General features: G+C 44.9%; 1 protein-coding gene across 1 annotated transcript in view; it reads left to right on the top strand.

Moving 5' to 3' along the window:
• LOC140728797 (sialic acid-binding Ig-like lectin 15) overlaps positions 1-4,269 on the top strand; it is a 35,462-nt gene extending 31,193 nt beyond the window's left edge. The window contains exons 4-5 of the mRNA XM_073047752.1: positions 1,732-1,834; positions 3,648-4,269. Of these exons, the coding sequence (XP_072903853.1) occupies positions 1,732-1,834; positions 3,648-3,663 (119 nt within the window). The 3' untranslated portion in view covers positions 3,664-4,269. The remainder of the gene's footprint in view (positions 1-1,731; positions 1,835-3,647) is intronic.
• The last annotated feature ends 8,527 nt before the right edge of the window (positions 4,270-12,796 follow it).

Below are 12,796 nucleotides of genomic sequence, written 5' to 3'. Positions count from 1 at the left end.
AAGGCCTACTTCTGCTCCTATATCCTATGGTCCTCTGGACCACTGACACCAGGCAGGCAATCTCTGAAATGCACTGATAATGGCTGCCGTCACCCATCTTGCTGCCTGGCCTGCTGAGTTCCTCCAGCATTTTGTGTGTGTTCATCATGGTTAAGAGACTGTGATTGCCCACATCACACAACACAGCACATACCGATGATGATGATTGCAATGTACTGCTGCACAAAACACAAGCCGGTGAAATTATCCTAATCCCGATTGTGATTCTGCAGAATGTCAGGGGGAGGAGGCAGACAGGACACGATTACAGGGCTCAACCTGTCACATTGATCAAGACAGAAGCCAGACCCCTCCCTGGATTCTGTCTACACTTCTCACCGTCTCTGTGAAACAGACTGCAAAATCAGAGACCCTCCCATCCACCCTGGACATTCTCTCTTCGGCCCTCTCCCACTGGGCAGAAGGTACAACAGCCTGGATGCACGGACCACCAGGCTGAAGGACAGCTTTTATCCTATAGTTATAACTACGGAGTGGTCCCCCAGTACGATAAGATGGACTCTCCACCTCATTATTTATTTGTTTATTCATTTAGAGATACAGCACGGAACAGGCCCTTCCGACCCAACGAGCCACACCACCCAGAAACACACCTATTGAACCCACGACGATTTACAATGACCAATTAACCGACGAGCCGGTCCATCCTGAGACTGTGGGAGGAAACTGGAGTACCCAGAGGACACAACCTCAGGATAGAACAACGTCCCTTTAGAACAGAGTTGTGGGGAAATTATTTAGCCAGACGGTGGTGAATCTGAGGAATTCGTTGCCACAGATGACAGTGAAGGTCAAATCTTGGTCTTTAAGTGGAGGTTGAGAACTTCTTGATTAGAAAGGACATCAAATTTTATGGGAGATGACAGTAGAATGGAGTTGAGAAGAATAACAGATAGACAGATATACTTTATTGATCCCAAGCAAAATTGGGTTTTGTTATAGCTGCACCAACCAAGAATAGTGTAGAAATATAGCAATATAAAACCATAAATAATTCAATAATAATAAGTTAATCATGCCAAGTGGAAATAAGTCCAGGACCAGCCTATTGGCTCAGGGTGTCTGACACTCCGAGGGAGTTGTAAAGTTTGATGTCCACAGGCAGGAATGACTTCCTATGACGCTCAGTGTTGCATCTCGGTGGAATGAGTCTCTGGCTGAATGTACTCCTGTGCCTAACCAGTACATTATGGAGTGGATGGGAGTCATTTTCCAAGATGGCATGCAACTTGGACAGCATCCTCTTTTCAGACATCACCATCAGAGAGTCCAGTTCCACCCCCACAACATCACTGGCCTTACGAATGAGTTTGTTGATTCTGTTGGTGTCTGCTACCCTCAGCCTGCTGCCCCAGCACACAACAGCAAACATGATAACAAACTGGACATGATGGAATGGCCCAGACCTGCTCCTGTACCTTATGATCTATGGGCTTACTACAGGTTAAAACTTTTTGTTCAAATGTTTAATTCTTGTTACTCTGATCTCTGCATTCTTATTAATACCCTTTTTTTTATTCCTTCACACACAAGTTATCAGCTGTAGCTTCTTCAGTAAAAATCTGCTAAATGATAAATTCATCTACACACCTACAGTTTTTAATCAGTCTACATTATTGGTCTCTCCCCCTTTGCCTGAGTCTGGATTGACCTCTCTCACTTTCACTTCAGGGACAGGCGCTTCTGAAACCGTGCTGATGTTGTGTATCCCACTCGGACTGAAAACTCTCGCCCTTTTAGTGATGGGTGCCGTTCTCTACGGTGACAAACTCAGGTACTGTATGTACTAATGCTGAAGGCTCTTGCCGTGACGTGACTGAAATCCGATTCACTCAGACAGTCGGGGGACGTTGGGAACTGGCTCAAACACTTGAGGCGTCCCAGTCAGTACTTGTCGTTTGCTGTTTGTGGAAGCACCGTAGAAAATACTCGTTGCATCATAGGAGTGACTCCTGCAGAAGAGTTTGTAGACTATTTAGCATTTTGAGATACCTTTCGGATTAAACGTACTCGCTAAACAGCCACTAAATGATAGACAAATGTATGGATGTGTAGGAGCAAACGAGAGAAAACCTGCAGATAGTGTAAATTAAAGCAACACACACAAAATGCTGGAGGAACTCAGCAGGCCAGGCAGCATCTATGGAAAAAGTACAGTCGACGTTTCGGGCAGAGACCCTTCGGCAGAACTAGAAGAAAGGGTTAGAGCATCTGGCACCCCTTGTTAGAAAGAATGTGCGCTCTTCCCATGTGCGCGTCGGTTTCCCCGGGTGCTCTGGCTTCCTCCCACGGTCCAAAAATGTTCCGGTTATCAGATTAATTGTTCATTGTGAACCGTCCTGTGATTAGGCTGGAATTACATCCCTGAGTTTCTGGGTGTCACGACTCGGTGGGCCGTTGTATCTGTAAATAACAAAATGATAAATAATAGATTGAGCTTAGAGAAGGCTGACAGGTTGGCATAACATCGAGGGCCGAAGGGCCTGTACTGTGCTGGAATGTTCTACATTCTAATTACAAATCTAATGTTGATGTGCACAAAAGGACACTCTGGAACCCAGAAGAAACAACAATACGGGAAAGTTTCGACTCTAGCCATTCCACGTGCACTGGGATCAGGTAGTGTAGTCAACCCAGGGTGAATCTGGTCTCTTGGTCTACACAAGACTCGTCCATGAGGCGAAATCCCTCAGAGATTTAGCTCTTGACTGAATCTCTGCAGCCATCTCCCTTAACAATAATCCAGTTTAAACTGTAGTGTATCAACTTCAAACATATTAACACTGAAAAGTATTCAAATGATTTCCATGTCTCTAATATCATTGATAATCAGGTTCCTCCTTAAATTACAGCCTCGATCTGTTACTGTCCCCAACACGTTTCATTTACTTAGTTCCTATGATTTTTGTATCCATTTCCCTCTCTTCCAGATTCATCCTAAGAAATCTGATATTCAAATACCTGTATCCTAGAAACTGAATCACAGACAGGATTAAATTCACTCTGCCATTCATAGAGGATTTTCCTTTAGAACGGATATTCTGAGGGATTTCCTGAGCCAGAGGATGCTGAATCTGTGGAATTTACAGCCATAAATGCCTGTGGGAATACTTAAAACAGAGATTGTTGGGTTCCTGAATAGTAAGGGTGTCAAAGATGACGGGATGAGGACAGGAGAACAGGGTTGTTAGGGATAATAAATCAACCACGATGGGATAGCAGAGCAGAATAGAAGAGCTGAATGCTGAAAGTCTGATGCTATTTCATATGCTCACGGTCTGAATCTAAGTACCATACTACTTTATCAATATTATCCTATAGCCTAATACCATCTTCCTGTCAACAACACGACCTATATTGTTACGTCATCATAAAGTTTCCAACTGAATAACTGAATCAATGTTTGGGCTCATCTCCAGTTTTGTTGTCAAACACTGATACCAACGACAAAATTTATTCTGTGGGAAATCCCATTCATATCTCAATCCAAATCCCTTCAAAGGTTATAAGTGAATTGGGGAGAGGGAGTCGGATGTGGTGTCATTGCATGATCTAGATTCGTGTTAACCATTTCGTTCTGTCCACAGAAAGCGACAAGACTGATCCACCGCAGGAGACTGAGAAGACTGGTTTTCCAACCACAAGGTGCAGACGCAACGAGATCCAACGAGAACACCATGTTCCACGTGAAGAAATGTTATCTGTTTTTAATTGACCTCCTCCTACATTGACTCTACAACCTGTTGCACAATTCTGGGCTGAACATGCCAAATATGTAGAACCAGAGAAAGATCGTAGATAGAGGCCTAATTAAGGCGGCGGTAAACATCGCACAGACAGCAATCACTATTGGACTTAGGACAGTGAGTGGGGCGTGTGGCCAATTGGTTAAGGCTTTGGGCTAGCGATCTGAAGGTCATTGGTTCGAGCCCCAGCCGAGGCAGCTTGCAACGCACTTAACCCCACACTGCTCCTGCACGTTTATAGCCCAGTGGCAGTGGTTGGTGTAGTATGGACAGGAGAAGACAATGAGTAGGTGTGAGGTCAACATGCACTGGTCATCTTTTCTGAGTCTCAATTTGGAAAATATCTTTGAGGGAACCTTAAACAAGGTTTCCCAAGTCATTTTGCTCCTCTGTATTTTTTTGTATTTACTCTGTATTTTCTCCCCATTTTAAAAAATAGTTAACCTTTCATTTATTCTGTCAATGTGCATGACCATACACTTACCGACAATGCATTCCATCTCCACTTCTTTCCCCATTCTCCTAATCTGTCTGGGTCCTTCTATAGTCGCTCCACTTCCTCAAACCCACCTTGCCTTCCACGTATCTTCGTATCATCTGCAAAGTCTGCATCAAAGCCAACAATTCTATCATCCAAATCATTAACATATAACGTACAAAGAATCGGTCCCAACACAGGCCCTGTGCAACATCATGAGTTACCAGAAAAAGCTCCCTTCATGCAACACACAAGATGCGAGAAGATCTCAGTGGGCTAGGCAGCATCTAAGGAAAAGAGTAAGCAGTCGATGTTTCGGGCCGGGACCCTTCATACCCTGATCTCTTTTATCCATGTTAGGATATTCGATGTAATACCATGGGCGAGTAGTTTGTAACGCAGCTCCGTGTGTGGCATCTTGTCAAAGGACTTCCAAAAATCCAAGAACACAAGATGAACCAATTTTCCGTTGTCTATCCTGCTTATTCTTTCTTCAAAAAAATTCAAATATACTTGTCAGGCAAGATTTTACCTTGAGGAAACTATGCTGACTACATGCTATGCTATCATGTGGCCTGTAAATTCCTTTCTTCTGCCTCTTCCCCTTTTTGAAGAGTGGAGTGATATTTGCAATTTTCCAGTCTTCCGGAACCATTCCAGAACCTGGTGTTTCTTGAGAGATCGTTACTAATGACTCAAAGATCTCTTCAGCCACCCCTTTCAAAACTCTGGTGTGTACACCATGTGGTTCAGATGACTTTTCTACCTTCAGACCTTTCGGTTCTCAAGAACCTTCTCATTAACAATGGTAACTTCACACACTTCATGAGCCCTGAAACCTGGAACTTCCGCCATGTGCTAGTGTCTTCCAGCATCATTTTCCAGTGGTCCGAGATCCACTCCTACTTCTCTTTTACACTTTTCATATCTGAAGAAACGTTTGGTACCATTGAAAGCTTCCATAGCCTAAGGCAGAGATTTTTGCTGGAAATCCGAACACGACAGATGCAGGAAATGAGAAATATGTTTCTTTTTTTATATTGTCAAGCATCCAGTCAAATTTCTTATGAGTGACTTATACAACTGGCCACTTTACTAGGTACACCTGCTCGTTAATCCAATGACCTAATCAACAAATCATATGGCAGTAACTAAATGCAAAAGGGCATGCAGATGTGGTCAAGAATTTCAGCTATTTTTCAGAGCACATATCAGAATGGGGAAGACATGAGATTTGAGTGACTTTGGCCATGGATTGTTTGAAATCTTGTCGAATTTCACGTTTGTTCTGCCTCTTCCTGTGTATGGAAGTGTTCTTGTGTGTGATGGACCATTTTCCCATTGTTGGATATGGAGTTGTATTACTTAGTTCTCAGAGTGTTTGTAAAGACATCCTCAATTACAACCGCAAATTACAAAAGCAGAATTAGGCCATTCAACCCACATGATGTGTCAGCCATCCCGTCATGATTAATTGTTTTAACCCTCAATCCCTTTCTTCTGCCTTTACACAGCAATGTTTGTCACCCTCATTAATCAAGAACCTACCTACCTCTGCTTTAAATATACACAATGACATTGCCTCCACTGCCATTTGTGGCAATGAATTCCACAGATTCACTATACCCTGACTAGCGAAGTCCTCCTCATCTGTTTTAATAGGACACCCCTCTATTCGGAGACTGTCCCTTCTGGTCCTAGACTCGCCACTATCGGAAGCATCCTCTCACCATCTCCTCTATCTCGGCCTTTCGACAGAATGCAGTGAGCTCACCCCCTCCCATTCTGCTAATCACCATCGAGAACAGACCCAGAATCATCACACTTTCCTCTTATGTTAACCCTCTCACTCCCGGTATCATTCTCGTGAACCTCTTCTGGAACATCTCCAATGCCAGCCCATATTTTCTTAGAGAAGGGGCCCAAAACTGGTCACAATGCTCCATGGCCCCAAATATAGCAAGATGTAGTTTTAAGGTTGATGTGTGTGAGTGGGGACGAATGTAGTGTGGAGTGGGCAGGGGTGCAGCTTATAAGAGTTGGCAAGTTTGATTTACACAGAATATGGTGAGTGCATTAAGACACACTGTGCTGTTGTTTCTTTAAGTTCTAAGAAAAGTTTTGGGCCTATATCTCCAAAAAGATGTGCTTTCATTGGAGAGAGTCCAGAGGAGGTTCATGAGGAGGATTCTGGGAATGAAGGGGTTAACATATGAGCTGTGTTTGGCAGCTTTCTGCCTGTACTCACTGGAATTTAGAAGGATGCGAGCAGATCTCATTGAAACCTAACGAATGTTGAAAGGACTATATAGTGTGGATGTCGAGAGGATGTTTCCTCTGTAGCAGCTAACCAGAGCTAAAAGGCACAGTCTCTAAACTGAAGGGTGACCTTTTAGAACAGAGATAAGGAGGAATTTTTTAGCCAGAGTATAAACCTGTGGGATTCTCTGCCACAGACTGCGGTGGAGGCAGAGTCCGTGGGCATATTTAAAGCAAAAGGTGATCGTTTCCTGCTCGGACAGGGCATCAAATGATTTGGTGAGAAGGCAAATGTATCTGGATCAGCCTTGATGGAATGACGGGGCAGACTCAATGGGCTGAATGGTCTAATTCTGTTCCTATGTCTTATTATCTAATGATGAAGTGAAGTTGATGAAGTCATTCCCTTTGGTTCACGAGCCTGATGCTTGAGGGGTAATAAGTATTCCTAACCCTCGTTCTGTCAGTCCTGAGACCCCTGTACCTTCTTCTCAATGGCAGCAGTGAGAGGGAGCATGTCCTGGGTGATTGGGGTCCCTGATGACAGATGCTACTTTCCTGCATCAGCCTCCTGTGTAGATGTGTTCAATAGTGGGGAAGGCTGTACCCGTGAAGGACTCTGTCGTCTCCATTACATTTGTATGATTTTCCGTTCAAGGGCATTGGTGTTTCCATGTCAGGCTGTGATGCACCCAGTCAATGTACTCTCCACCACACATCTGTAGAAGTTTGCCGACGTTTTAGATGTCGTGCCGAATCTTCGCAAACTCATAAAGAACAAAGAACAATACAGCACAGTACAGTCCATTCGGCCCACAATGTTGTGCCAGCCCTTAAACCCTGCCTCCCATATAACCCTCCACCTTAAGTTCCTCCATATACCTGTCTAGTAGTCTCTTAAATTTCACTAGTGTATCTGCCTCCACCACTGACTCAGGCAGTGCATTCCACGCACCAACCACTCTTCGAGTGAAAAACCTTCCTCTAATATCCCCCTCGAACTTCCCTCCCCTTACCTTAAAGCCATGTCCTCTTGTACTGAGCGGTGGTGCCCTGGGGAAGAGGCGCTGGCTGTCCACTCTGCCTATTCCTCTAAATATCTTGTATAGAAGTAGAGGTGCCTTGCAATTGCACATAGGTGGCGGGTCCAGGGCCGATTCTCGGAAATAAAAACACGGAGGAATTTAGAGTTGCTGACCCTCTCCACCTCTGACCCTCCCATGAGTACTCGCTTGTGGATCTCTGTGTTCCTCCTTCAGAAGTCAACACTCAACTCCTTGGTCTTGCTGACATTGAGTGAGAGGTTTGTGTTACAGCAGCACTCAGCCAGATTTTCAGTCTCCATCTTATATGCTGATTGGCCACCACCTTTGATTCAGCCGGTGACAGCGGTGTCGTCAGCACACTTGAATATCGCACTGAAGCTGTGCTGAGCCACACAGTCATGAGTGCAAAGCGAGTAGAGCAGGGGACTGAGCACACAGCTTCGTGATGCACCTGTGCTGATGGAGACCGCGGAGGGGTTGTTGTTGCCGATCCAAAATGACTGAGCTCTGCAAGTGACGACATCGAGAATGGAAGTCAAGATAACTCTCTCTCCGGAGGCTGAAGAGAGATGGCCTACGCACAGCAATACTTACGCCCTTCTACAGATGTGAAATAAAGAGCATCCTAACATGTTGCACGACTGCATGGTATGGAAACTGCAGGGCCCCCACCACCTGTCGCATTCCTTCTCGGCCACCCCTCCCTCGACACTCCACCCTCGCCATTTCAAACATACTTTGCTCCTGCCAGATTCACAAACTCACTTTCCGCTTCATGCTGTCAAACACAGTGCTGTGCTAAAGTTTTCAGCATCCCAGGTATAAGACTTTTGCACGCTACAGTATCTCAATGTTATAAGACTGGTGATAATTGTAAGTTTAGATGGTTTCTTGATCTCACAATTCACCCTGTCATGGAGTCGCACTTCCTGGTCTGCCATATAATAGAAGCGTAGAAAACCTACAGCACAATACAGGCCCTTCGGCCCACAAAGTTGTGCCGAACATGTCCCTACCTTAGAAGTTACTAGATTACTAGGCTTACTCTGTTTTCCCAAGCTCCATGTACCTATCCAAAAGTCCCTTAAAAGACCCTATCGTATCCATCACCACCACCGTTGCCAGCAGCCTATACTATTGGTTCGGAAGTCCATTCAATCTATTTGCACACTGCAATGAACTGAACCTTTAGTGTTAATCTGCTTGAAGCCTTTCCATCGCAAGATGAAAAGAAAACCCCAGTTCAGTGAGCTATACTCGGCAGAACATTGTGACACAGTAATTAGGGATCATTGCTTTATCAGAGGCGTCATTTGTTGGAAAAAAACTAACCTGCATTTGAATATCCTACCACTAAACATACGTATCTTTACCTACCCCCCACCCCGCTTTCTGTAGGGATCGCTCCCTCCCCACTAATCTCACTCCTGGCGCTTATCCCAGTAAGCAGCCTAAGTGTTGCACCTGCCCATATACCACCTTCCTTCAGGGCCCAAGGCAGTGCTTCCAGGTGGGGCAACACTTCACCTGAATATCTGCTGGGATTGTCTATTGTGTCCAGTGTGGCCCCAATGTGGCCTCTTCTACTTTGGTGAGACTCGTTGTAAATTGGGGGACCGCTTCATCGAGTACCTCCACTCCATCCGCCAGAGGAGGAACTTTACGATGGCTGAACATTTTAATTGCATTCCCATTCCTGTTCTGATGTGTCGCTCCATGGCTTCCTCTTGTGCCGTGATGAGATCCCCCTCAGGACAGAGCAGCAACACCTTATATTCCACCTGGGTAAGCTCCAACCCGAATACATGAATATCGATTTCTCCTTCCGGTAAATCAATTCTACCCTAACCTCCATCTTCCTCTATTCCTCACTCTGACCATTTTACCTCCTCTCACCTATTACTCCACCCCCACCCCCCACGAGTCTCCTCCTCCTCCCCTTTTTTCTATGGTCCACTCTCCTGTCCTATCAGATTCCTTCTTCTTCGGCTCTTGATCTTCCCCAGCCATCTGGCTTCACCTCTCAGCTTCCTGCTGGCCCTCCCCTACCCCCACCTTTACACTCTGGCACCTTCCCCCCTTCCTTCCCAGTCCTGAAGGATGCCCACGACATTTTGCCATACTAGTTGGCTTCCTTTCTGATTGGATTTGTACTTGTGGTTTCATTGGAATTGTTCTTCAGGGGTAGAAATTTGCCTCAAACCACTATTGCTTCATCTCTGATAATAAATTTTGTCCTGTAAAATTTTTTCCAGTATTTTCCCTTCCACTAATGAACGATTCACAAACACAGCGGCTGAGCTGAGAGTGTGGATCAGTGCTGTGATGTTGTGCCCATTAAAGATACTTCAATGGCTCGGGGGCAGGAATGGCTACTTCGAATGCCAGGCTTTAGATGTTTCCGAAAGGACAGGGAAGGAGGAAAAAGAGATGAGGGCGTGACACTGCTGATCGGAGATAGTGGAACGGCTGCAGAAAAGGAGGAAGTCATGGAGGGTGTCACAATGTGGGGGCAAGGGTGCTGGGGAAGGACCCAAATGCAGGACACAAACACATTTTGTAGGGTTAACTAAATAGAGTTTATTACTACTTACAAGGAGAGCCGTGATGCAAGGATAGAACAAGGAGAGCCGTGATGCAAGGATAGAACAAGGAGAGCAAAGTGGAACCGGGAATAGGTGTAATGGACAAGGACTCAGGCCCTGGGCTGGGCTGGGACTCAGGGTCTGGGCTAGGACTTGGAGCTCGGACATCGCAGCCAGGACTCGGATCGCGGACCTTAGAGCCAGGACGCGATACTTAAACATAGGAGATAGAACACTGAGCCAGGACTGCTCCTTAGACACAGGACGTGGAGCCAGAACTCTTGTTCAGGAGGATTTAAACTAATGTGGCAGGGGGATGGGAACAAGTGCAGAGAGAGTGAGAGGTGTAAAATGAGGGTAGAAGCAAAAAGTAGTAAGGTGAAAAGTAAGCGTGGCAGACAGGCAAATCCAGGGCAAATATCAAAAAGGGCCACTTTTCAACATAATTGTATAAGGGCTAAGAGTGTTGTAAAAACAAGCCTGAATGCTTTGTGTGTCAATGCGAGGAGCATTCGTAACAAGGTGGATGAATTGAATGTGCAGATATTTATTAATGAATATGATATAGTTGGGATCACAGAGACATAGCTCCAGGGTGAACAAGGGATGCGGGATGGTTTTCTGAACCAACATGTTGAGGAACCAACTAGAGACTAGGTCATTCTAGACTGGGTATTGAGCAATGAGGAAGGGTTAGTTAGCAATCTTGTCTTGCGAGACTCCTTGGGTAAGAGTGACCATAATATGGTGGAATTCTTCATTGAGATGGAGAGTGACATAGTTAATTCAGAAACAAAGGTTCTGAACTTAAAGAAGGGTTACTTTGAATGTATGAGATGTGAATTAGCTATGATAGACTGGCAAATGATACTTAAAGTGGATATGCAATGGCAAGCATTTAAAGAGTGCATTGATGAACTACCACAATTGTTCATCCCAGTTTGGCAAAAGAATAAACCAGGGAAGGTAGTGCACCCATGGCTGACAAGGGAAATTAGGGATAGTATCAAGTCCAAAGAAGAAACATACAAATTAACCAGAAAAAGCGGCACATCTGAGGACTGGGAGAAATTCAGAGTCCAGCAGAGGAGGACAAAGGACTTAATTAGGAAAGGGAAAAAAAGATTATGAGAGAAAGCTGGCAGGGAACATAAAAACTGACTGTAAAATCTTTTATAGATATGTGAAAAGAAAAAGATTGGTTAAGACAAATGTAGGTCCCTTACAGTCAGAAACAGGTGAATTGATCATGGGGAACAAGGACATGGCAGACCAATTGAATAACCACTTTGGTTCTGTCTTCACTAAGGAGGACGTAAATAATCTTCCAGAAATAGTAGGGGGCCGAGGGTCTAGTGAGATGGAGGAACTGAGGGAAATACATGTTAGTAGGGAAGTGGTGTTGGGTAAATTGAAGGGATTAAAGGCAGATAAATCCCCAGGGCCAGATGGTCTGCATCCCAGAGTGCTTAAGGAAGTAGCCCAAGAAATAGTGGATGCATTACTGATAATTTTTCAAAACTCTTTAGATCCTGGATTAGCTCCTGAGGATTGGAGGGCGGCTAATGTAACCCCACTTTTTAAAAAAGGGAGAGAGAAAATGGGGAATTATAGACCGGTTAGCCTGACATCGGTGGTGGGGAAAATGCTAGAGTCGGTTATCAAAGATGTGATAACAGCACATTTGGAAAGAGGTGAAATCATCAGATAAAGTCAGCATGGATTTGTGAAAGGAAAATCATGCCTGACGAATCTTATAGAATTTTTTGGAGATGTAACTAGTAGAGTGGATAGGGGAGAACCAGTGGATGTGGTATATTTGGATTTTCAAAAGGTTTTTGACAAGGTCCCACACAGGAGATTAGTGTGCAAACTTAAAGCACACAGTATTGGGGGTATGGTACCGATGTGGATAGAGAATTGGTTGGCTGACAGGAAGCAAAGAGTGGAAATAAACGGGACCTTTACAGAATGGCAGGCAGTGACTAGTGGGGTACCGCAAGGCTCAGTGCTGGGACCCCAGTTGTTTACAATATATATTAATGATTTAGGCGAGGGAATTAAATGCAGCATCTCCAAGTTTGCAGATGACACGAAGCTGGGCAGCAGTATTAGCTGTGAGGAGGATGCTAAGAGGATGCAGGGTGACTTGGATAGGTTAGGTGAGTGGGCAAATTCATGGCAGATGCAATTTAATGTGGATAAATGTGCAGTTATCCACTTTGGTGGCAAGAACAGGAAAACAGATTATTATCTGAATGGTGGCTGATTAGGAAAAGGGGAGGTGCAACGAGACCTGGGTGTCATTGTACACCAGTCCTTGAAAGTGGGCATGCAGGTACAGCAAGTGAAAAAGGCAAATGGTATGTTGGCATTCATAGCAAGAGGATTCGAGTACAGGGGCAGGGGGGTTCTATTGTAGTTGTACAAGGCTTTGGTGAGACCACACCTGGAGTATTGTGAGCAGTTTTGGTCCCCTAATCTGAGGAAAGACATTCTTGCAATAGAGGGAGTACAGAGAAGATTCACCAGATTGATTCCTGGGATGGCAGGACTTTCATATGAAGAAAGACTGGATCGACTAGGCTTATACTCACTGGAATTTAGAGGATTGAGGGGGGA

Source organism: Hemitrygon akajei, chromosome 6 (genome assembly GCF_048418815.1).
Source record: "Hemitrygon akajei chromosome 6, sHemAka1.3, whole genome shotgun sequence".
Taxonomy (NCBI): Eukaryota; Metazoa; Chordata; class Chondrichthyes; order Myliobatiformes; family Dasyatidae; genus Hemitrygon; species Hemitrygon akajei.
Note: the sequence above shows the minus strand (reverse complement) of the source record. Positions and strands in the feature narration are given on the sequence as shown.